Source organism: Adiantum capillus-veneris, chromosome 23, assembly GCF_014529385.1.
Source record: "Adiantum capillus-veneris isolate H3 chromosome 23, ASM1452938v2, whole genome shotgun sequence".
Taxonomy (NCBI): Eukaryota; Viridiplantae; Streptophyta; class Polypodiopsida; order Polypodiales; family Pteridaceae; genus Adiantum; species Adiantum capillus-veneris.
In genome coordinates this window covers 50,599,743-50,625,050 of record NC_140953.1, presented here as the reverse complement: position 1 = coordinate 50,625,050, position 25,308 = coordinate 50,599,743, and the positions used below count along the sequence as shown (strand labels likewise).

General features: G+C 41.8%; 1 protein-coding gene across 2 annotated transcripts; it reads right to left on the bottom strand.

Annotated features, from left to right (window-relative positions):
- Positions 1 to 11,347: 11,347 nt before the first annotated feature.
- Positions 11,348 to 12,601, bottom strand: LOC147427766 (uncharacterized). 2 transcript variants are annotated; one of them, XM_086497300.1, is made up of 4 exons: positions 12,496 to 12,601; positions 12,350 to 12,386; positions 11,712 to 11,812; positions 11,348 to 11,631 (listed from the first exon to the last, which is right to left on the bottom strand). In XM_086497300.1, exons 2-4 carry the CDS (start codon positions 12,353 to 12,355, stop codon positions 11,535 to 11,537), a joined length of 204 nt encoding a protein of 67 aa, XP_086353426.1. In that variant the 5' UTR covers positions 12,356 to 12,386; positions 12,496 to 12,601; the 3' UTR covers positions 11,348 to 11,534. The 2 variants fall into 2 exon arrangements, with proteins under 2 accessions (XP_086353426.1, XP_086353425.1); XM_086497299.1 differs by having other exon boundaries at positions 12,350 to 12,521.
- Positions 12,602 to 25,308: the final 12,707 nt, after the last annotated feature.

Sequence of the window (25,308 nt, the reverse complement as noted above, 5' to 3'; positions counted from 1 at the left end):
CAACATGTTGGAGGACCCTTCTGACAGGATTGGTGGCAGCCATGCATCGAGTCGAGTTGGCATCTTGGGAGAGGTTGTGTATGACTTTGAGGGTCTCGGATACATGGCAGCACTCTAGTTTTGTGAGGCCCCCAGACAGACTTGCCTTCTCTAGATCGGACCGCAGAGTGGAAGGAGTGAATCTATCGCGGATAGATCGCTTCTACACTAGTGACTTGGGGGGATCAATGGGCATCCTGGCAGGGACCTCCTTCTCGGACCATGCACCAGTGATCCTCACAGTGGCAGACAGGCAAAGGAGTGGGAGCACGATGCTTTGCATCCCAGAGAGGGTCTTGTTGAACTCAGCACTCAGAGAGAGGGTAGAGGCTCTCTGGACAGAGGGTATGGAAAGCCAGGATTCACCTGCAGACAGAGTGGCCTCAGGCCTAGCTAAGCTTAGTCACTTTTTTCTTCAGGAGTCCCTCGGGCTGCAGCGGAGAGGCCGAGCAGCGTCTCAAACGAGGCATTGCTTCACTACAGAGGATGCAGGAGCAGCATCCAGACAATCCATGGTTGGAGGATCAGTTACAGCAGGCTCAATAGGAGCTAGCTAGCATAGAGGAGAGGTGTCATGAGTTTGCCTTCCACCGACAGGCATCTCAGTGGACTCAGGTGGGTGACAGAGTGACTGGTGCCTTTTTTGAGACAGTGGGACCTCGGCACTTGCATGCCAAGGCCAGTCAGTTGAGGAGGCCCGATGGGTCAGTTGCTTGTGAGCCCAAGGATATGCCTGCAGTTGCTATTTGTGAGCCCCATTCAGAGCGGCAGGATGCATGCAGGGAGCAGGTTTGGGCACAGATGCCATGTCTTGTGACTGAGGAGATGCGCAAGAGGCTAGAGATGCCACTCCAACTAGAGGAGATGCACACGGTTCTTAGGGCCCTCCCCCGTGGTAGTTGTCCAGGTGAGGATTGGTTGACTCCCAGCTTTTTCTTAGAGTACTGGGACCTGCTTGGCCCAGATCTCTGTAGTAATTTTCAATACATTTTACACACATGAGTGATGCCTGGCAGCATGAGTGAGGGCCTGATCTACCTCATTCCCAAGGAGGGTGGCTCCTTGACAACATCTTTACTTTTTGGGAGGCTCCTGCCCTGGCACGGCTCCGTGGTGAGGACCTCGTGATTCTTCTTCTCGATTTTGAGAAGGCATACGACAGAGTTGACTGGGACTTTCTAGAGGCAATCTGCGCAGGATGGGTTTCTCGGATGCTTGGATCAGCGGGGTGTCAGCCCTATACAGACATCATGGAATTAGCTAAAAAAGGAAAGCTTACAAAAGAGATTCTCCATGAAGCAGGTGATTGCAAATGTCTAGAAATAGGATGGAGTGATCCAATGGACTCAATGTCCATCCATGTCTACATTACAAACTGCAAAAACGATGAAGCCGTTGTCGAGGAAAAGCATAGGCGTGAAGATGGTGATGAAGGTCCTTCAAAAAGAGCTACAAGAAGTGGAGGAAGGAACTAGAAGTGGCCATGGAGGAGTCTAAAATAGGGAAAAAGAAGGAGCCAACAAAAGGTGAGCCAAAAGGGCTAGCTTCCAAACTACAATTTGACATTGAGCTTGCTACAGACTAAGTGCTAGAGGAGAGGATTTTTAATAGCAAGGTTGAGTTTACTTAGGGCAGGTGCTTGGCATAGCCAAGTGTAAATTCCATGAAGATATTATCGACATCATCAAGAGAAAGAGGCAAACACTTGGAGAGGCTATTTGTTCACAAGCTGAAGGTGATGCTGTAAAGACACAAGGAGTACAGGTACAAGCTAAAGAAGGTGATGAAGCTATGGTAGGATATTACCAGTCTTCTTGAAATGTAAGACAAGTGAAATTTGTTGATGATGGGGAAGAAGCTCAAAGCATTCCTAGGAGCCACTATTCTAGAAGCCACTGGGCATGAGCTCCTATAGAGACATTGGTCAAGGTAGGTGACCTTGAAGAACCATTTTCTGCCTTAACTGACCAAGGGTCTGAAATAAATATAATGTCAAAAAGTCTTTACAACGAATGTAAATAGCCAATGGACACAAAACATGGTTGGATGGTTAAAGTGGCAAACAATTCATGTGAATTGTATGCAGCATGCTCAAGTGTAAAGGTGACAATAGGTGACGTAAAGGTTGAAAAAAAATATTTATACACGACACATCTTCTACATTGTGGAAGTTCGAATGGAAACAAAGGTACTGGATGATGGTTCAACTTTTGCCAGGATACGAAGCAAAGATGGTAAACATGCTGTTCAATTTCTCACAGTTTGTATAAATCATGAAAGTAATTGTGACAATCTTAGAGAATCCTCTACTAAAGGCAAATAAAGAGTTTCATGATCATAGGAAAATGATGGGTGTTGGCCAAGTACCATTGTAAAGCGGGATTTCACTGGTACAAAACAAAAAGGTTCTTCCCTAATCCAAAAATAAGTGAGTTTTTCTATGCGCTCCTTGGTAGAAAGGAATGTATTAGTATGTTCTACAAAACTTGAAGATTTGAAGAGATGTGAGAGGCAGTATGTACATAATGTACAAATAGGCATGAAAGAGAGTGGGTTGCTAGAGCGTATTAAAAATGTTTTGGGTTTGTGTGAGCAAGTTTCTTTTGTAGATGCTATAGGCAAGCTTGATTCTATAATGGAGTCTAGTTTGTATCTTGAGAATGAAGTTGTGAAAGTATGCTCTATGAAAATGTATCAAGGCATACAAGCCTTTAAAGAAAACCAATGTTTCAAACAGACAATTGGCCTAGAAGTCCATGGAGTGTAGCAAAGAAGGTGAAACCAATAGCTTCCCCCTTACCAGCCAACAACAAGCAGTGTTATACCATACAACCAGTAATGCCACGTACTGTCAGGCAAAGCCAACTTACACAGTGGGCCTTACCAAACTAAGCGACAAGGTAAATCAACCCATAAGCCCGGGTGCATATATCATCCAAAGGTAAATAAGGAGAGAAAAAATCAAAATACCAAGCTTAGTAAACAGTAGCCCAACCTGTGTCGATTGTGTTGCAAGCTCCATGATTGGTGTAGCAGAAAGTGAACACACACACACACACACACACACACACACAGAGTTCAAACTTTTTATGCAAGTAGAATACATACAAGGCTAAGTGAGAGGCAAAATGCACCCTCACCTCTTTAAATAGAAGAAGGTAGATCACGATCACTCATGGCATGTAGCATGCAGGATCCTTATCACCCCAAGCAATGAGTAGGCCAGGTGTTGTTTCTTTTGGGGAAACCAAAAAACATAGCCGTCTTGGATGCAGTCCGGCACAGTAGAGCAGAGCACTCATAGCGCCTTTAGTATGGCACGGTAGGTGGGGCCCAGTTATAGAGTAAAATACTTTTAACCATGTTAATAGCTGCCAACTAAAAGACTTCCAACCATCATAACCCTATAGGGGTTCCTTCCCATGGTGGATACCAACTTAGTGTAGCTAGGAAAGATATAATGCCATATTTTAAGTGGAAATACATAGCCAGGATATCTGCAATAGGGGGTAGTATAGTTTTTTTAAAAAACCATAAACAGAGAGATAAGTGCCACTGTGTGTGTGTGTGTGTGTGTGTGTGTGTGTGTGTGTGTGTGTGTGTGTGTGTGTGTGTGTGTAGCTGTTTTAACTTATATAATAAGACATAAATTAACTTTTACATTCAAAAGACAGCTGGCTTTAGAGAAAAGGAAAAAATTAGTAAAAAACAACTCAATCTTAGAATTATCTTTGTACATGGCATATGAGAACGAAGCCACATTCTAGTATACAATGATAATACTATATTAGGGAATTTGGGAACTTCCCAATTCCCATTTTCAACAAGAGATTAAGATTTGACCATATGGTCAAATCTTAGCCAAAGTTTTGAGAGCATTGCTTGGAAGATCTTTCCAAGTACTACATTATGGAAGGCTTTGGTCTTAAAAAATAATTTGAGATTTGTCCATATGGTCAAATCTTCAAGAAATTGGTGATTCCCAAATTGGCTCTAAAGTCTCAAAGTCTCTAATATGGTGTTTGATAGTGATCCAATAAAGAATTACTTCCCAAGTGGTAGGAACAAGTGTACTATCTGACAGACAATAGCTTTAAGCCAAAAATATTCCAAGAAAGGATAGAGTCCTCACGTGCATCCATCCAAACAAGACAACAAATACGTTAGTCTTGGATGTGTTTTACAGGTGTCAATGGACTATATCAGTTGTTATCCATGTCCAACTTACAACTTTTTTTAAAAAAACTTAAAGCCACTATCCTAAGTGTTCATGTATTTTAGTCCTTTGGTTTTTGTTACCCCAAAGATTTTTTAAAAGAAGTGCTTATAAGTATGGTATTTGTATATCCCCATTTTCTTTAGACTTTGAATAGCATATATATCATTTTGACCAAAAAGGCCACCATCCCTCGTGAACCAAGTGTCTTAATCCCCATAACATCTCTTATATCAGTCTTTCAATACTAGAATTACTTTGCCAATTTTGTCAGGCTCCAATTTCTCTAGCTTTTTTAAGTACCATGAAGCCATAAAGTATCCAAAACAATGGCTACAAATATCTCTCAACAAAAAATATTCCATTTTAAAGGTATCAAAACTCGGGTATGTTATCATGCCAATTCAGATTTCTCATGCCCATTTGGGCTTACGAAATTCACCTTACCTCAGTTTGCATGCCAAATGAGAAGAAAACACACAAAATGAGCTAGTGAAAAGAACCTATTCATAGCTTGTCTATCAAAAAAGAAAAGTTTAGTGAAAAGAACCTATTTATAGCTTGTCTATCAAAAAAGAAAAAACCCTTATTTATTTACGGTTCTGTCAGCGTTCTGCTATATAAGACAATAAACGAGATCATTAGCAAGTATAACAATCCCAAAAATGGCATAAGGGAAGAAAAAACCCCATTACACCACGCAGTAGTATGTAGATTTTTCCACGCGTCAGATACAGAGTAAAGAAGCCACAACTTTAGGCTGCGTATTATCATGACCAACCAGACAAAAGTTAGTACCAGGTATCGAAAGATCTCCCAATTTTTTACTGTCCAAATACTGCAAATCAAGCACCACTACTCTGGTTATGCATGTGTTCGAGAATCCTCAACAACAATGAATTTAAGGCACTATACAAGTTATCAAAAACCCTTCGTTATAAGAAGCCAATATCCTACCAAAAAAAACCAACAATAATCTGCGTGATTAGTATGGTTTAAAAAACCTTTAATCCCATCAATATTTATTACCAGTTTTATCAAAAAAAACAGGTGTCATAGACCAAAGTGTTTCACCATCCTCCCATAAAATACCAGTTTATGCACAGTATGCAGTTATGGTAGAGTTCCCAACAAGGAAACCAGGTTAAGCCAGGCAGTACCTATGCGATACGTGTAACAGTAATCAAGAAGTTTTCATGCAATATGTACAACACCAAAAATTTAGGTCATCAAGGTACCCTTGTCAAGGTGAATACCAATCTGTGACGGTAGTTCAACGACCTCAATAGTTGCACAGTGTTAAAGCCCTCACTCCTTGCTTTGAAATACACCCACGATCCATTACTCAGTGCCTACGATTTCCCAAGCCGCCTCTATGGCCACTCCTGCTCGCATACGGGTAGTTGAGAGGGAGAGAGAGCAAGTGTAGGAGTTAGCATAGGCTACTGTGTATTGTAGTATAGTCAAGGGGAACAGAGAGAGCCAGTGGGCGTGAATTTTAGGGTAATGAAAGCCACGATCTTTACATAATCTCCTTAGGGGTGGGTACCCATTAGGTATTAGCAGGAGGAGGGTTATCCCCCATTTTTTCAAAAAAAAAACACCGACATGTACGATAGTTAAGGTATACACTTTGGGGATACTCATAGAGCTCAATATTCTCATCTTTTTTATTTGGGCTTATTTCCACCTCCCTCCTACAAGTGGAAATTTGAAAAGGCGATTTCATCCTTTTGTGCAAAATTGTTGACAATGCATGTTTTTTGTCTTATATGGGTTGTGATGCATAGTTTACAATGATTTTGTGGATTTTCTTCTCTTTACACATAATTTTTTGCATCAAGTGGTCTTTGGCCATGGGGGAAAACAATGAGGCTTTGTACGTGTTATGTGAGAACAACCTAGATGGAGACAACTACCCATGTATGTGATAGTTTTGTATGCACAACGCACGTGGGAAGCCATGGTGGGTCATAATATATGTCCACGGTTCACTAATACACGTTTTATGGAGAATGTGACATGTCTCAGTAGTTCTATTACTATAAGTTCTAGGAATCTTGTTGCTTGAGTTGTTTTATCTACCTCTTATTAAAATGGTACGGATGTGCATGCTCATGTGCATAGATATGACTTTCCATAGAACATCCAGTTTCTCCACATATTCAACTAGAGAAAATAGAAAAATAGGTCCTGGATATTCTAGTTGCATTGTATGTAGCATGTTTAATGGAAATAATTACTTACAACATAAACAAGTACATTTCAAGGTTATGGAGGCCAGTGAAGAAATGGATTCTTTTCTTATGAATAATCAATATGTTAAGGAGCAACTTAATGGTGTTGGTATCAAGGCCATTCTTTATAGTTCTCTTGTAAGAGTGTTTATGATGCATATCACTTTCCTACTAGATCTCTTTTTCCACTTAGAGACTTGTGATCAATTAAGTTTGGCACTAATTTCTATGTTGTTACATGAGGCTTGTAGTCGCCATAAACTAAGCAATGTGCTACTCATCGAGCCTCTATAGTTTCTCAAAAGATGAGTGGCATTGTTTCCATTTCTAATAGTTGCTTTGAGTAGAAAATCTATGAATAAGCCTTGCACAAACGATTAAAATTCTAAGGAATATGGTAATAAGAGCAAGAATAGTGTAAATGGAATTACCAAAAGGCAATTGATCTCATCATAAAGACATGTCCTAAGCCCGAGGCAAAGAGGCTTGTAAGATAGAGACCATTACATGTGCTTCTTCTCCTTGACATTTAACTAACCTGATGTACAATACAAATAATTCATGTAGTGCACATAGTCACTAGGACCCTTCCATTCAACATGCATGTATGGCAAGAACTACAAGTTCATGTATGGCACTTCAATAGTGGTGGTAGGAAGCATATTACAGCTAATTGTCATATGTTCAATTCTCTTGAGGTTTTCTTTCATGGGAATCCTACTACTTGGGCGAACAATGTGGCTATGAAATCAAAAGAGCTGATAACATATACTCATTGTTCATGGGAATCCTACTACTTGGGCCAACAATGTGGCTATGAAATCAAAAGAGCTAATAACATATACTCTTGTTGTTAGTGGAAGATCTTGCAAGGTACTTGGGCCAACAATGTGGCTATGAAATCAAAAGAGCTAATAACATATACTCTTGTTGTTAGTGGAAGTTCTTGCAAGGTTGGGACATTTGTGGATGATGATGTAGTGTTCATGTTCATACCTTCGATGATAAATTTGAGGCATTTGGCACTTTTTTTTTTGGCTATAGGAAGTCAATGCACATGAAGAATATGCTACAAATTTCACTTATGTAGCTTTTTATGCAAATGTTATTTCACATTCAAAATTTTGGCTTGCATGCTTCAATCACCTCAATCGTACGCAAAGTGTGACAGAATACTTGTATGTTGCAACTTGTTCATAGTCCTAGAGATACGTTTTTGTATGCTTGATGCCAATGGAGAACATTGAGTTCCATGAAAGGCCTTAAACTCAACTCAATAAGATGACTAAGTTTAAACACATTGCAGTGTAGCCATGACCTAGTAAAACTCTTAAGAAATTATGTAAATCTAGTGTTGCAAGGTTTTTCTTTCAAAATATGAAAACCACTTAAGGAATAAAAGTTGAGCTTAATGGCTTTTAAATGCCTAGTGCTTGGGAAGTCTAAATATTCAACCTTGGCATTCGAGAATTTAGTGATAGAAAAAACTTCATAAATTTATATCATTGTCGTGAAGCTAAACTCCTTAACCTATCTCCCTATAAAGTAGCAAGAGGCTTTCCAATCAATCAAGGCCAAATGTACATAGCAATGCTATAAATATATTTTTTAGAATAAAGCATATATAACTGTCCTACTGGCTTCAAAAAATATATATTTACTACCTATATAGTGCATGAACACTTTAAAGAGAAGAAAACGCTAAAGAGAAAATAAGCAAACAAAAACGTGTATCAATGTGCACTCAATCATCTCTTTATATGGACACAAAAAGTCTTCTGAGTTTCCATTTTTGTGAGTCTTTTCATTTCCTAAACTCGCCCTTCACTCATGCACTTACGATGTTTTTGGCCTTTTATTTTTTCAAGATTGGAGAGACGTAACTGTGTAAGACCTACTACTGGCTCCGCTTTTTAAAAAAATCATTACTTGAAAAGATTCCCCTCACGCTGCACCTTTGCTGAGAGTCCTCCCCTACGATCTTCAACACAGAGCCCGCCTACTTTGCAGGCCTTTGGTCCAACACGGAGGCCGCAACCACATGCCAATTTCGTCTCTCTTCTCCAGCGTAATGGGTGCTGAGCTTCTTGTTCTCTCTCTCTCTCTCTCCCCCCTATCCTCGTGTGTGCCTCCTGGTACTGCTGCAGATATGATGGCAGAGATTGTCTATCACAGGCTGCTGCTGATGAAGCTTCAGAGAGTAGGCGGAGAACAACAGATTTTTGCTGTGAGAGAGAGAGAGAGAGAGAGAGAGAGAGAGAGAGCTTGCGACTCACTCTCTGTGGATGCCATGAATAGAAACAAAGGAAAAGAGTTGCCTTCTGGGATGCGATTGTCTGAGAGGGAAGAGAGCGCATCCCTACAAGATTCCCCACCAATTTAATTTATAGGATTGGGTACCCCATATAAGTTAGGAGTGTTGAGATTATCCAATGCAACAAGTTGAATTCGAATCACCCTTTATATGGTTCTCATTTAGACTAGTATCAGAAGAAAATAATTCATATGGTTGACATGCAAGGTGGTCTTGGTTTGATTGCTAATGCAACACATACATATAGGAGTCGGGGATTGTCGTTAGTTTCCCTTGGACTCCATGGGGCTTCGCTTCCCCAAGAAGCCAAGAATATCTACTCTTAAGAGCAAAGCCCTCAAGAGACCCACATCATTGAAAGTTATGGACACGACATTGACCAAATACCTCAGGTCAAAGGCCCAAATACTACGAAACTTGCTTCGGCCGTCCCTTCAAAGTTTGATCCACCGAGTGGCTTATCGCTCACCACGCTAAACTGTCCTTGAAACCCATCGGTTTTCCCTTCTCTGGTGAACTTTTGGACATAGCCCTTTGTAACCCTAATGTAACTAACGACAACTATTGGACACAACCTTCTGTAACTCTAATGTAACTATCAACACTATTTTCTGAATAGTGTGCCCCAGCAAAAGAGATAGATTCTTCCACTGCTATTAAAAACAATCAAAGCATGACCCATCCCCAACTCCTTCAACAAGAAACCATCTGACACACCAGGATTTCCGCGAGAACTGAAATGATGAAAGTGAACAGAAGTGTACTCGATTTACTATTCCGAAGAGTCTGCACCAACAATTTTGGCATTATTGACGCCTGAGAATGTATTTGCATGAAAAATGGGTCTTGTTAAGAACAATCTTTGGGTGAAACCACAGAGTGACCCTTTAGCTGCGTTCATACGCGGCAGACTTGCTTAAAGCAGCATGCAGAAGTCGAACCAACCAAGGGAGGTAACCTCCCTGAACTCACACGCAAACTGGGTAGCACCCCTTCCCAGCAAAGACCTGCAAGTGCTTGCAGCCAATGGCTTCCTGCAAACAGAACATCCTGAACTCAATGTGGCTTATTATGGCATTTGCCATTCCAAAATCTCGATAAGAAAGTGCCCGTTTGTCCATCGTAATGAGAACATGTGCTTTGCTACAGCCCCGAAACATGCCCAAAACAACTCTTAATGAAGTATGATGAGATCAGGCATGCAAAACAACTCTTAATGAAGTATGATGAGTTCAGGGACGTAATCTCCCTGAACTCGCACACAAACTGTGGAGCCCCCTTCCCAGCAAAGACCTGCAAGTGCTTGCAGCCGATAGCTTCCTGCAAACAGGAAATCATCCTGAACTCAACATGGCTTATGGCGTTTGCCATTCCAAAATCTCGATAAGAAAGTGCCCATTTGTCCATCGTAATGAGAACATGTGCTTTGCTACAGCCCCGAAACATGCCCAAAACAACTCTTAATGAAGTATGATGAGATCAGGCATGCAATTCTTCAATGGGTTATAGTTGTACATAAAGCTGGGCTGGTTCCTTTACTGTGTTCTTCCATTACACCAAGGCTAGATTGGGACAATATGAAACTTGACGAACAGTTTTATCTCAAATTTTGGCAAATGGTAGGCCAAACTGAGCTTCATTATGGGTTAAACCAAAAAGATGCTGTACATGAGAAGGTATTGCATGGGCATATATTCACGTGCATAGATCATTTAAAATAATAGGTAACCCACAGTCCGCCACAAACTGATAATTTCTTCAGAGAACAAAAGACGAGCTACCGTGCACGTGACAATGGTAACTCCTGTGCTTTACACATGATGCAAAATAGACACAAATTTCTCCCCTTAAAAGTCCACTTTGGGTGCAACTGTCAATCATTCACCAAATACTGAGCTGTTTCACATAGGTTAGAACTCCTACCAAAACCCTTGCTCAAGCACACATCAACTCCTACCAAAATGCCCTTTACAACATGGCTACAGACAAGAAGCTAGTAACAGAAACCAGATGTAGAACATTAGCCAAAGCAGATCACTTGCAAGTTGCTCCAGAAATTCTACCAAAACCCTTGCACAAGCACACATGGAAACCGAAACAGTCATAGACTCTTCATTCATAAGAATGGCAAACAGAAACCTAGATGCAGAACATTAGCCTACATGTTCTTCTCATTTCACTTGCGACTTCTTTCAGAAATTCTACCAAGAACCATTCAAAAGCACCACTCAGACTTCACCTCAAACACTGGCTACTTAAGGATCACTGCAAAAGTCACTTTACAAAGCACAAGAGCACCAACAGGCAATCCTACATGTCACTTTCGCAAGGTCAAAAATTAAAACAACACATACTTGAATCCACCATAAGCTTGTCACAACAGACTCACGTTCTGAGACCTTTCAACCATTCAAAGCTCAAAGGAAGAGTTCTTCTCAGCATAGAAAATAAATGGTAAAACCAATCTAGAAATGCTGACGCAGACTAAAAATGCATCGACCATAGATGTCTTAAAACACGTGGACAAGAACGAGACCAGACTGCAGTAGGTAAACTTGCCTATTAAGAGCATCGAATCAAGCAAATAGCAAGTGCCATGGGTGTGTTTTATGTAACAAGGCAGGCGCACAAGTCCGTACGAATGAAATGAAGAAACAGAATGTCTTATTACACAAGTGAAGCATAGTGGTTGTCTCCATGAAATTCAGAGCCATGCCTTGCTTGTCATCTATTTCTTTGCTGTATAGTTCGATTTGTTGGCATCTCCTCCCCCTCCACTTTGACCTGCCTTCTTGGCTAACTTTTCTTGTAAAGCCTTTGCATCCCTGAGTACGAGTTGAGACTTTTAGAGGTAGAAAAACTCTATAAATGAATGTGCAGAAACTGAAAATATGACGACACAAACCTTTCCCTTCGCTGCTCTGGAGTAAGATCATCCTTCTTTGTACCATTTTTTGAAGTCCTAGCTTGGGCTCGCTCGCGGTCTTTTTCCCTCTGATTCCCGCGTAGGTAGGAGTTAAGGGGAAAAGGATACTAGGAAAGTAGTTTGCAATGCACAAGCAACTAGCAAAAATCTTTAGCCTTATATGTTACGTGGATGCACAGAACAAACTGCCATGCAAACTGTGGTGTTACTCATACAAAATAGCATGCCTTCTTCTTCCTGGACAAGCCCAGCTTCATTACCTCAAAAACAGATGATTCACAAAGCACTAAATGTAAGCAGGACGTTTCTGCCATGGCATTCCAGACACTCAGCTACATCTCTTATGTTATACAGTTGCATCTGCAGAAGATTCTGAGCGCCTTGACACATACATTAAATAGCCATCCATAATAATTCACACACACGCTGAGAAAGGTGATGGACGTTATCCCTTTCAACATATTGCCTTAGGTGGCTAGGAATCCGAGAACAACAATATATACGAGCTTACATGTTCTCATTCACTTGATTTTCAGAGACCCTTGCACGCTCTTGGGGAGGGAGCTCACTCTGATAGAAGAAACACAAGCAGAACGTACAAAGACAGAAAGGATATGAGTCATGGTGCCTCCGCAAGGACTTAATTCTGCACGCCTGGTCGAATCAACCGAACGCAAGATGGTTGGTACGCAGATCGGGCGTGCGCGTGAGCGTGCGTGTGAGAGAGAGAGAGAGAGAGAGAGAGAGAGAGAGAGAGAGATACCTGCTGTGCTCCCGGTCTGCTCGTCAACAAGAAACATTTGCTCACTGAACGCTATATAATAATGTGTCCTTCCATTAAGGGCTCCTTCACATGAAGATTTATATACCCCTGTAAATGTTTGTCTATATAAAAGGCCCCCGTATATAATAATGTGTCCTTCCGTTAAGGGCTCCTTCACATGAAGATTTATATACCCCTGTAAATGTTTGTCTATATAGAAGGCCCCCGTCACCCTCGTCCCCGCGATGGGATCTCGAGCGGAGAATTAGGCGTGTGCAATGCAAGGTCGGCTCGGCCATTCAATTTTACCCGGCATGTCCGAGTTTACCTTTTTTGTGTTGGTTACTTCTGCCCGTGTCCATGTTTACTTATAATGCATTTGTTTCCCATCTTTATCACCACACGCGCATATGGGAGGGTTGGATAGGCCACACACCTCGGACGGCGCCCGCCAAGGTTCAAATCCCATAAGGGGCACTGAGGTCCATAGTTTTTTCAACCCTCCAACACCCTCGAGATTTGCGTGCACAAGCGCTTACTATCGATCCCACTGCTTTACGTCATTTAATAGCCCGTGGACTTTAATGTCGATGCCCTCGTCCGCCCGGACGGACGAGGCGCAAGTTGACCTCAACTGGCAATGTCACATAGACTGGTAAATAGATAACTTGCAAGCTATCGTGGTCTGCCAACTCATTCCACTCTCCCTACCGCTTTGTCCAAAAGGTCAAGGTTGACCAGCAACGCCCACTTCAGCCAATCATGGTGCAAGCTTTTACCTCACCGACATTGCTCTCTTATGTGCGTCCACCATTGCGTGTGGCAATACCATTTCCCAAGCCTACCTACATTCTGATTACCACCCTAGACAATCCTAGACACCTCAACAGTGCACGTGGCAGTAGTGTTTGACAGTAGTCGGCACTAATTTTGATTTTGATGGTCTGCTAATCTTAAACCTTTTAACAAAGTATGGGAAAGACCAATGAATTGAGAGACCTCCCCCATAGACCCCCTAATGGTTGTAGCAGATAGAGGCTAATCTTAGACCTTTTAATGGTGTATGGGAAAGACCAATGGATTGAGAGACCTCCCCCATAGATCCACTAAATGGTTGTAGCAGAGAAAGGCTAATATTAGACCATTTAATGGCCTATGGGAAATACCAATGGATTGAGAGACCTCCCCCATAGATCCACTAAATGGTTGTAGCAGAGAAAGGCCCTTCATCTCTTGTGCGAACATGATCCATTTCGCTTCAAACATTTTTTTGCATATGTTAAAAATGTATCCGATTGTATTGTGGGCACGCTCCATTTTTATCAAGGGGAGCATCCTCCATAGCCTTGGAGTCTAAACTCAATAAGCCAATGGGAGAAACCACCAGTAGAGGAGGAGCATGGCATGTCAATCTACTTCCTTTTACTCAACATGGATCACTTGTTATTAGAAGATCTTGTTTTCTTGTTGGCTCATCCTTATGTCGTGCACCCAATGATGTCTTTGTGGTTGATTCTATGTTAATTGTCACATTCTAAATGTCTTCAGAGCAAAGTACATACACCCTATGTTGTCCAAAGGGGGGGGGGGGCTTCAACTCTTATTTTTAGGTGGTTTGTCAAACTCCTCCATATGTTGTCTATCAATTTGGCTAAATTTTTATGTAGTGTGTCTTATGGGGTGGAATGTTAAATAAAGCATCCTTTCGTGAGAAAGGTCTACTAAAGCATGCATGCTATAGACCACTAATTGAAAGTGGTTGGGAGATTGGGAGGTAGAGAGTTCAAATGGTGAATGAGTCTACAAAATCTTATAAAACTATGTGTAATTTATGGCTTTAATAGAGAGAGTTTTATTGTTTGCACATCCATCCAATTTAGCAACAAAAGGAATTTTGAATATGTTGGAAGGTACATCCATAGACTTGAAGGACCGTATGGCCTCGTAACCCTTCTCATTTGAGTCTCTAGAGAAGACCATGCACATGTGGTAGCAGATGAATGCATATCAGAGGAGAAGGTTGGTACTTGCAAACCCTTGGTCCATATGGCCTTGTAACCCTTCTCTCTGGTCTCTACCGGTCTAGTGATCACCACTGCCTCAGGGCAGTTCCTTGCAAAGTGACCAATTCTGCACCATTTGTAACATGCATTGGGGAAGGAGGCAAATGCTAGCTCTTGTCAAAATGCACCAATATCACCCATGTTGATGTCCACATATTTGGGAATATGTTTGCTCATGTTTCACAATATAAACACTTTGACATCCAATCCAGCTCTAATCCTTTGCAACCTCGGGATAAACAACACTCAGTCCATCGTGGAAGCAATGGTAGGAACAAGATCATGTAGCAAAATAGGAAGGCTCTTTAGCGTAACCCACACAGAGCAGAAAGCCATCATCTCCTCATGTGGGTAGAACTCCAACGTCCATGGCATGGCGTAGGTGAAATAGGATGCCCCCTAGACCCCTCCTCTTATAACCAGATCCTAAATTGATTGCTTAGAGGTGCAAGCTACCACATAAAACACATTACCCACAACGGTAAGTGACTAATCTCATTTTGACTATTAAGCACCATGGCTGCCCACTCCCATACGCCTTGAGTCATCATCCGACTGTCCATGAAATACAAAACCACAGATCTGGCACGACAAGCCTCCAAGTCCTGTAAGGCCAACTTTGAATTGAAGTCAACATTCATGACATAGTCGTCATAGTCCTTGTTATGACTAAGCACAATCGCCCCATGGAGCATCTCCTCAATCATAGTGTGCACTTCGAAAGAAGAGGGCTTTAAAACTTTACCCAAGCTTGCTAGTATCAGAGTTGTTTTCACAAGCTCATTTTCTTACCTTTGAATTGAAGACAAAAATTTTCTCTTGTGTCGAGGAGGAATCCGACTCCAAGACATGAGGTTCATCCCCAACCAACCTAGAATTCCCCCACATTAGTTCCCTCCCAATATCCCCCATCATGGCACCTTGGGCCATGGCTAGAAGAAAGTGAGTGTACCCCTTCCCTAAGCCATGGAAGACTAATGATTTAAAAAAACAACTCTTGTTAAGTCCCTTAGAAACGGTGCTTATTAAGTTTCTCCCTAATTCCAAGACCAAGTAAAAATAATTGTGCTTTGCATGGACTACAACATTAATCAACTCGTAGACAAGTTGGATGCTTAAATGCACTCAGCGATGCATGCTCATAGCACTAAGTAGTGGCAACTGAAGGTGCCGCGGGAAGCGGGAAGCGTGTGCGAGTGCAAGTGCGATAGCACACACACACACACACACACACACACACACACAGACCTTCTTTGGGTGGAGCCCACAGCAACGTTATCTAGCTCTGCACCTCCTTATTCTATTGTATTAAAGAATAAGTGTATACATAGTTAAGTTAGTAGATGGGTTAGTAGTAAGTGGGATGTCTGGCCAGTTAGCCTGAATCCCAACAAACTCCAACTTGAAGGCCAACGTAGCCCAAGCGACTTGCTATGTACAACCATGAAGCAATCTAGTGGCTTCAACCTATACCCATTAACTCGTTGAAATGTGTAAACCGCTCCAAAGCTAAGCCTTTCGTCAAAGCATCTGTTGGGTTGTCGTTAGTGTGTACCTTGACCAAATCAATGAGCTCTTTGGCCAAGAAATCTCTCACGAGATGATACCTGACTTCAATGTGTTTCGATTTGGATTGATACACGGGATTCCTTGCCAATGCAAGAGCACTCTGACTATCACAATATATCACTAGAGTCTCATCAAGGCCAAGATTTTTGACCAAGCGAGATAACCATACAGCCTCTTTACTTGCATCCGACAATGCAACATACTCTACTTCCGTAGTGGAAGACGACGTACAATCTTGAAGACATGATCTCCAAGATACAGCTGCTCCAACAAATATGAAGACATAGGCAGATGTCGATCTCCTATTGTCGACACAACCCGCATAGTCTACATCCGCATAACCCACAATGGATGCATCACTGTTCTCGAAGTGTAAACACCTACCGACGGTACCTTTGAGGTACCTAAGAATGTGCTTCACTGCTTCCCAATGCTTGCTCAATGCTTGCTGCCAGGATTTGCCATATATCAGCTAACCACTCCCGTTGCAAAAGCAATGTCTGGTCTTGTGGCCACCATAACATACATGAGATTGCCCACTGGCGAAGAATATGGTACCTTATCCATTTCAGCTCGCTTAGCATCAGATTTGGGTGCATCTTCCTTGTTGAGTTTCAAGAATGCCTGCATTGGGGTACTCAATGCTTTCCCCCCCTGCATATTGAAACGCTGCAAAAATTCCTCAATGTATGTTTCTTGAGATAACTCAAGAATACAACGTTTGCAATCTCTTTTGATTCGCATGTCATCCCCCAAATCATTCATTGCAAAATTATTGCTAAGTGTTTTCTTCAAGTTGGCAATTTCCGCAATGGATTTCCTAGCTATAAGCATGTCATCAACATACAAAACTAGAATGATCATCGAGCCATCATCTAGCTTTCTTGTGTACAAGCAATGATCCTCTTCGCTCGTTTTATATCCTTGAGACCTCATACATGCATCAAATTTATGATACAATTGCCTCGAATTCTTCTTTAAGCCATAAAGTGCCTTTTTGAGCTTACATACTAGCTGCTCACGAGATGCATTCTCCTGAACAAACCCTTCAGGCTGTTGCATGTAAACATCCTCATCGAGATCCCTGTGAAGAAATGCTGTCTTCACATCCATTTGGACAAGTTCCATGTCCTCAATCACTACAAGGCCAAGTATGGTTCTAAGTATTGTCATCGTAACCACAGGCGAGAAGATTTCATCAAAATCGACTCCCTTTTGCTGTTTGAACCCTTTGGCTACAAGTCTAGCCTTGTACTTTGGATTTGAATCACTTGAGGTAAATTTTTTCTTGTAAACCCATTTGCAAGGTAAAGCTTTCACATCATTTGGCAGTTCTACCAAGTCCCAAGTGTCATTAGCCAGAATCGAGCTATACTCAGATTCCATAGCCTGCTCCCACCACATCATCCGTCATCATGGCTTCTTGGTAGCAGCTTGGCTCAACGCAATCGGTCAACATGATGTAATCAAGACCTGGCTCAAAACGTGCATGTGGACGAGAGACTCTAGTAGACCGTCTCACACCTTGACCATTGCTATCCGCTCCCTCTGGAGCATTGCTAGTGGAAGGTACATCACTAGCCCGCTGAGTTGATTTCACTGTCTCTAAGGCAACATCCTCAAAAGTGACTCTCCGAATTTCTATTTCCTTGATAGGTTGTTTATGCATCTTCAACTCATTTAAGATCACATCTGAACTACGGATGACTCGACGAGATTCCGGGTGCCAGAGACAATATCCCATCTCTCCGTCTGCACCATATCAATGAAAATACATTTGTGTGACTTTGGCTCTAACTTCTATCGAAGTTGTTTAGGTACATGAGCATAAGCTTCACAACCAAAAACATGTAGATGGTCATAGTGGGGCTTACTTTTAGACCATAACTCTTTTGGAATCTCATAATTCAATGGCGTACTAGGCGAACAATTTATAATGTGCAATGTGGTCAAGACGGTTTCTACCCAAAAGCCTTGTGTGAGATTTGCCCTAGAAAGCATGGCTATGACCCTTTCATGAATCGTATGATTCATGCGCTCATCAACTCCATTCTAAGTTGGTGTGTATGGTGCAGTAAACTGCCTTTTAATCCCTCTTTTAGCACAGAATTTGTCAAACTCCTTGGAGACATACTCTCCACCGTTGTCAGTCTGCAACCTCTTGAGTTTCTTGCTAAACTGATTCTCAACAAGTGCTAAAAATTTCTGGAACACAGGAAGAACTTGATCCTTATGTTTCAAAGGATATGCCCACACCTTTCGAGTAGAGTCATCTATGAATGTCACAAAATAACTGCCTCCCCCCCCCCCCCCCCCCCCCTAGAGATTTGGTTGACATAGGACACAAAGATCACTATGCACTAAATCTAGAGGTTCAGCTCGCTTTTGACCCAATGGTAAGTGCACGGACCTAGTCTATTTGCCATAGATACAGTGCTCACAAACAGGAAAGTCAACATAAGACAAGACAGGTAAGTAGCCAAAATGAGTCAGAGTTCTCATTCCTTTTTGGCTAATATGACCTAGCCGGCAATGCCACAACTCATTAAACGGTAGCTCGGCTATAGATATGTAATCATAACCAACATCTGACACATGCATGGAATACAAGGTACCATGCTTCTGACCACTGAGTACAACAAGACTACCTTTCTGTACTATCCACGAACCATTGCCAAATGTGGTGTTGTAGCCCAAATCATCAAGCTGACCAATAGAAATCAAGCTTTTAGTCAACTTGGGCACATGCCTGACATTACATAAAGTAAAGTGCGTGCCATTCATTAGATGCAACTTGACGTTTCCGACACCCTCAATGTCTAGTTCATAAGCATCACCAAGTCTCACTTTGCCACAAGAGTGAGAATAAGTAGAGAACCACTCTCTATGTGGTGTCACATGGAAACTCGCACCAGAATCTACTATCCAATTCTGTGCATACTACGCATCTTCTGTAACAAGATCCTCGACAGGTAGATCTGCTATGAAGACCAATACGTCAGAGGTAAGTGGCATAACAACCGCTAGAAGAGTCTCTACAAGAGGAGCATTTGAAGACTCTAGCACATTGATCTCCTCTAACTTTGCTTTGCCCTTGTTTGAATCATCAGACTTAGAAGTTTCACCGGATTGTTTATCCTTCTTGCTTTGCTGCCATTTCCTGCAATCCTTCTTCACATGCCCTTTTTTATGGCATTTATAGCACTCGACATTACGCATAGAACCCCGAGACTTACTGTGTGAGCCCCCACGTTCCTTGCTTTTGGCACAACTTTGAGTGCGACCCCTCTGTCTATCACTAGCAACATACACATCACCATCCTTCTTGCCTTCAAGAGATTTTCTGCAAATCTCCTCGGTAAACAGACTGCCAAGGACGTCATTGTGCACTAGATCGGTACCAGGTGCTGAGTTGTTAATCGCAGTACAGAACGTATCCCAAGACGAGGGTAAACTACATAGGAAGAAGATACATTTGATTTCCTCATTGAAGACCAAACCCTGAGTGGTCAACTGAGTGAAAATGATATTGAACTCATTAATGTGAGTAGAAATAGTGCCCTCTTCCTTCATACGAAGGTCAAACAGCTTCTTCATCAAGAAAACCTTATTAGTGGAACTTTTGTTCTCATAATTGGAGCACAACTTATCCCATACATCTCTAGTAGTCCTTTCTCCAACTATAGTAAAGTACACAGATTTGGCCAAATGCAAACGGAGGGTAGATTTGGCCTTAGCATCAAGTTTTTCCCACTCAACATCTTTATACTCGCCCTGTGGGCGCTCCATGATAAGATCCAGCTGGCCTTTTTGTATAAGAAAATCTTGAATCTGCTCTTTCCAGATAGCAAAATTCGTCCCATCAAATTTTCGGATATTGTAAATATCCTTTTCACCACTAGATGACATGGCTGCAAGCTAAAGATAATATGGCGATAAACACTGGTAATTATGGAAAAAGTTCGGCAGAGTTTCCCTAGAAAAACTGACAAAATCTCAATCCAAAAATGTCACAAGAGATCAGTAACGCATAAAAAGTAATGCTCTCAGAGCATAAGACAGACGCATCAACCACTAACTGTGCATAAAAAGTCAAAAGCTGACCAAGACTGCCAACACGGCGTCAAATGCACCTAGCCCTCTCTATAAATGTCCTATGGAGAGGCCACGAAAAAGGGGTACTCCAGCAACCTGTATCACCAAAAGGATCTCAACATTAGAGAATCCCCCAGCTCAAGAAAACCTCACGCTATCGACCCTCACAAAAGGTTATGCAGACAAGAAACCAGCCTAGTTTCAGAAAGGGCCTCCGAACCGAGTCTCAGAAACGGTTGGGACTGCCAGAAACAAGCCAAATCGGCTCCACAAAAGGTACATATGGCAGTTTTCGCAACTCAACGTACATCCACTGTCAACAATACTGCAAGGTGCAGTATACGCGCTCAAACAGGTGCCAAACAAAATGTACAAGCAGTAAACAAATCCCTGCGGGGAGTAAAACCGCTCTCAAAAGAGCTCAAGCACTATCAAATTAAGTGCCAAAACACGATGGAATGATCCAGTGGACTCATTGTTGGTGCATGCCTACATTACAAAATGCCAACAAAATGAGGCAATTGTAGAAGAGAAGCGCAGACGTGAGAATGTTGATGAAGGACCATCAAAAAGAGCTTCTAGAAGTGGGGGAAGAAGCGACTCAATGCCTTCTCAAACACCCTCAACACAAGGAGCATCTCCACCTGAAGTACTCATGGAGGAGTCTACAACAGGAAAGAAGAAAGAGCCAACGAAAGGTAAGACAAAAGGCCCAACTTATAAACTAAAATCTGATATTGAGGTTGCTACAGATTTAAAGAAAGTCTTGGAGGAAAGGATCTTGAATAGCAAGATTGAGTTTACTCTGGGAGAAGTTCTTGGCATTGCAAAGCGTGAATTCCATGAGGAGATCATTGACATCATCAAGAGAAAGAGGCAAACCCTTGCTGAAGTTTCTCGTCCACATGTTGAAGGGGAAACCTCAAAGACACAAGGGATGCAACTGCAAAATAAGGAGAATGATGGAGCTGTGGTAGGATGCTACCAATCTAGTGGAAGAGTGAAGCAAGTGTATTTCTCAAATGATGATGAAGAAGTTGAAGATATTCCTAGGAGTTACTATTCACGAAGTCATTGGGCAAGGGCTACTACAGAAACTTTGGTCAAGGTAGGTGATCTTGAAGAGCCATTTGTTGCCTTGATTGACCATGGTTCAGAAATAAACATAATGTCAAAGAGTCTCTACAACAAGTGCAAATGGCCGATGGACACAGATCATGGCTGGATGGTAAAAGTGGCAAACAATTCATCCGGTGAATTGTATGCAGCATGTCCAGGTGTGAAGGTAACAATAGGTGATGTAAAGATTGACCAAAACTTCTTTGTACAGGATACATCTTCATATCATCTCATCCTTGGACAACCCTACATTGTGGGAGTTCGAATGGAAACAAGGACGATGGTTCAGCATATGCTAGAATACGTAGCAAAGATGGTAAACGAGCTGTCCAATTTCTCACAGTCTGTATAAACCATGAAAGAAATCGTGACAACCTCAGAGAACATCCTCTACCAAAGGTAAGCAAAGAGTTTCATGATCATAGAGAAATGATGGGTTTTTGCCAAGTACCATTGTAAAGCGGGATTGCAGTGGTACAGAAAGAAAAAGGGTCTCGCCTGATCCAAAAATAGGTGAAACTTTCTCAATGAGCTCCTTGGTAACAAGGAATGGATCAGTATGTTTTACAAAACTTGAAGATTTGAAGAGATATGAGAGGCAATATGTGCATAATGTACAAATAGGCATGAAAAAGAGTGGGTTGCTAAAGCCTACTGAAAATGTTTTGGGTTTGTGTGAACAAGTTTCTTTTGTAGATACTATGGGTGAGCTTGATGCTATAATGAGGTCTAGTTTGCATCTTGAAAATGAAGTTGTGGAAGTTTGCTCTATGGAAATGTATCAAGTAATAGAAGCTTTTAAAGAAAGCCAAACAGTTGGCCCAGAAGTCCATGTTGAAACTAAATACAAGAGTGTAGCAAAGAAGGTGAAACCAGTAGCTTCACCCTTACCACCCAACAACAGGGAAAAGATTGAACAGGCTTCTTTACAACCAAGTTTGCGGAATCCTAAAAAGATCGGGCATACCTTCACAAAGGAGTCTTTTCAAGAGTTGCAGATTGGTTGCGAGGAGTTTCTAACACAGGAGGAGACAAAGTGCTTCAAAGAAATGCTTTCAAAGCATGGTAAGGATTTTGCATTTGAGCCACATGAGATAGGATGTGTTGATCCTTATATTGTAGCTCCTATGGTAATTTTCACAATACCTCATGTGCCTTGGAATCTGCGGCCTATTCCGGTTCCAAAGGCTCATTTGTCAAAGTTAGTAGAGCTACTGAATGAGAAAATCAAAATGGGAATCTTGGAGCCTTCTTGTGCTCCATACTCAAACAGGTGGTTCACAGTTCCAAAGAAGAATGGTTCTCTACGCTTCATCCAAGATATGCAACCAGTGAACAAGGTGACAATTAGAAATGTAGGTACAGGTCCAATTGTGGATGAATTTGCAGAGGCGTTTGCAGGGAGGGTAATCTACTCAATGGGGGATCTCTACTCAGGGTATGATCAATTTCAGCTTGCAATCGAAAGCAGAGACTTGACAACCATGAGGACGTTTATGTTTGGTGTCAAAGAAGTGCTCATTGTGGGGCACACGTGCGGGCCATATGGTAGGAAACCTTGTCCATCAAAGGTAGATGCCATCCAAAGAATGAAAGAAACATGCACTAGCATCACTGAGGTTAGAAGGTTTCTGGGAGCATGTGTCTTCTATGTTATTTGGATTCCACATTATGCACATGTAGCTGATCCTCTTTATCAGCTGCTTAGAAAGAATCAAAAGTTTAAATGGACAGAAGCACATGTAAAATCCATGAAAAAGCTAAAGGAGTTACTCCAGTCAGCAACGACTTTGAGAAAGGTAGACTATGAGTGTCAAAGGCCAGTGATTGTGACAGTAGATACCAGTCCTACAGGGATTGGATGGGCAATAGGGCAAGATGACAAAGAAGGACACAGGTATGTGGTAAGATTTGGAGCAAAGGTACTAAGTGCTCGCCAAAGAAACTATCCACAGATAAAGAGAGAGTTATGGGGTATGGTTACAGCCTTGAAAAGTGGGAAAGAGTACCTAATTGGTGCATGTGTGGTTGTAGAAATAGATTGTCTACCACTTCTTGGGATGATTACAAGCTGTTCAACACCAGACATTGCTATGTTGCGGTGGATTGCCTACATTAAGTCCTTAAATCCCGAGTTTAAGCACATTGCAGGTAAAGACAATACAGTGGCAGATATGCTATCAAGGGCAAGGTATGAAGATGAGTCACAAATGATTGATGAGGGAGATGATGTAGGCACAAAATTCTATTCCATCTCTCATGTCAAAGGTAACAATGTCTGCATGACTAATTCACTTGAATTGTTCTTGAAAGATCTTTATGAAGGTGATTGGCTTTCTATTGGAAGGTACTTGAGTACTCTAACAAAACAGGATGATTGGTCTGAACAAGAATTCAAGAGGATACGCAGGAAAGCATATGGGTACTTTTTAAGGGATGGTTACTTGTGGAAGCATCCTAAGAAAAAGGGTGCTACACCACAACGGGTTATATGTAAAAAAGAGACTCAAGTAAAGCTCATGCAAGAGTTTCATGAGAGTCTATGGGCTAGACACAGGGGTGTGTGGGCAACCTTCTCCAAGTTGAAAGAAAAATATTGGTGGAAGGGTATGTATAAAGATGTATCTCAGTTTGTAGAGTCATGTGTAACTTGTCAAATGTATTCAAATGTTCGACATCGTGATGGATTGCACCCTACATATCCACTAGCCATGCACTATAAATGGGTTGTGGATCTAGTCACGATGCCTTTAGGACTCTGGCAGATGAGATACTTGGTTCTTGCATGAGAGGACCTAACTAACCAGGTTGAAGGAAGAGCATTAAGAGCTAAGACCACAAAAGCTGTGTGCAAATTCCTTCTTGATGAGGTGATTTGCCGTTATGGTTGTGTGGGAAAAATCACAGCAGATCGAGGTGAACTGGATGCCGAAGAAGCAAGGGAGTTCTTTTCTAGATTAGGGATCAAGCTTTCTCTTACTACAGCTTACAACCCTGAAGGCAATGGAAAGAGTGAAAGAGGGCATCCTCCTATCATCAAAGCTTTGGCCAAGGCTTGCGAAGGAAGAGTTGGTGAGTGGCCGAAATTGTTACCATATGCTTTATGGGCTGATCGTACAACACATAGCTCAGTAGTTGGCTACATGCCTGCGGAGCTAATGCATGGTCAAAAGCCAGTGATGCCGATTGAGGATACAATTCCCACATGGAATGTACTACCTTGGCAAGAGGGGCTTAGTAGGGAAGATCTCCTTGCACTGCGTATAAGGCAGCTAGAGAGAAGACCTGGAGACATTGAAGCTGCAAAAGAACGACTCAAAAATGCAAGGTTGAAAAACAAGGACTATTTTGATAAGCGACATCGACTCAGGAGCAAAGCAATTGACAAAGGTGATCGGGTTTTAGTGTATGATAGTAGCCTTGATAACCAGCACACAGTCATGCGTAAGTTCTCAAAAAGATGGTTTGGACCATATGTTGTAAAGCATGTGCATGAAAATGCTACTTACAGCTTGTCTGAACTAGATGGTACAGAAGTAAAGATTCCCATTGTAGGAAAAAGGATTAAAATGTTTAAGAGAAGAGGAGACAATGATCTAGAAGATATTGATGAGGAAGAAGAGAAAAACACAGGTGAAGATCAAAGTGAACATGAAGCTCTGGAATCATCCAGTGAAGAAGAAGATAAGGAAGATGTACAAGAGGTCTAATCTTACAAAGAGACAATGTGGCACATACCGGAGAATGTGCAGGTTTAGAGGGGGTGGATGTCGTGCTGTGACACGTACATAGTGGGAACGCATGCTACAAGATCTATCTTGTATTTTTTTAGATACATAATTATATTTCCTATAGTGTACATATGCATATTTAAGTATAATAATAAGCCTTCTATCTCATCCTATTATTTTTCTCAAGGGTAACCTATCCTTACTTTACCATCAGAAAATACTATGGGAAAAGCATC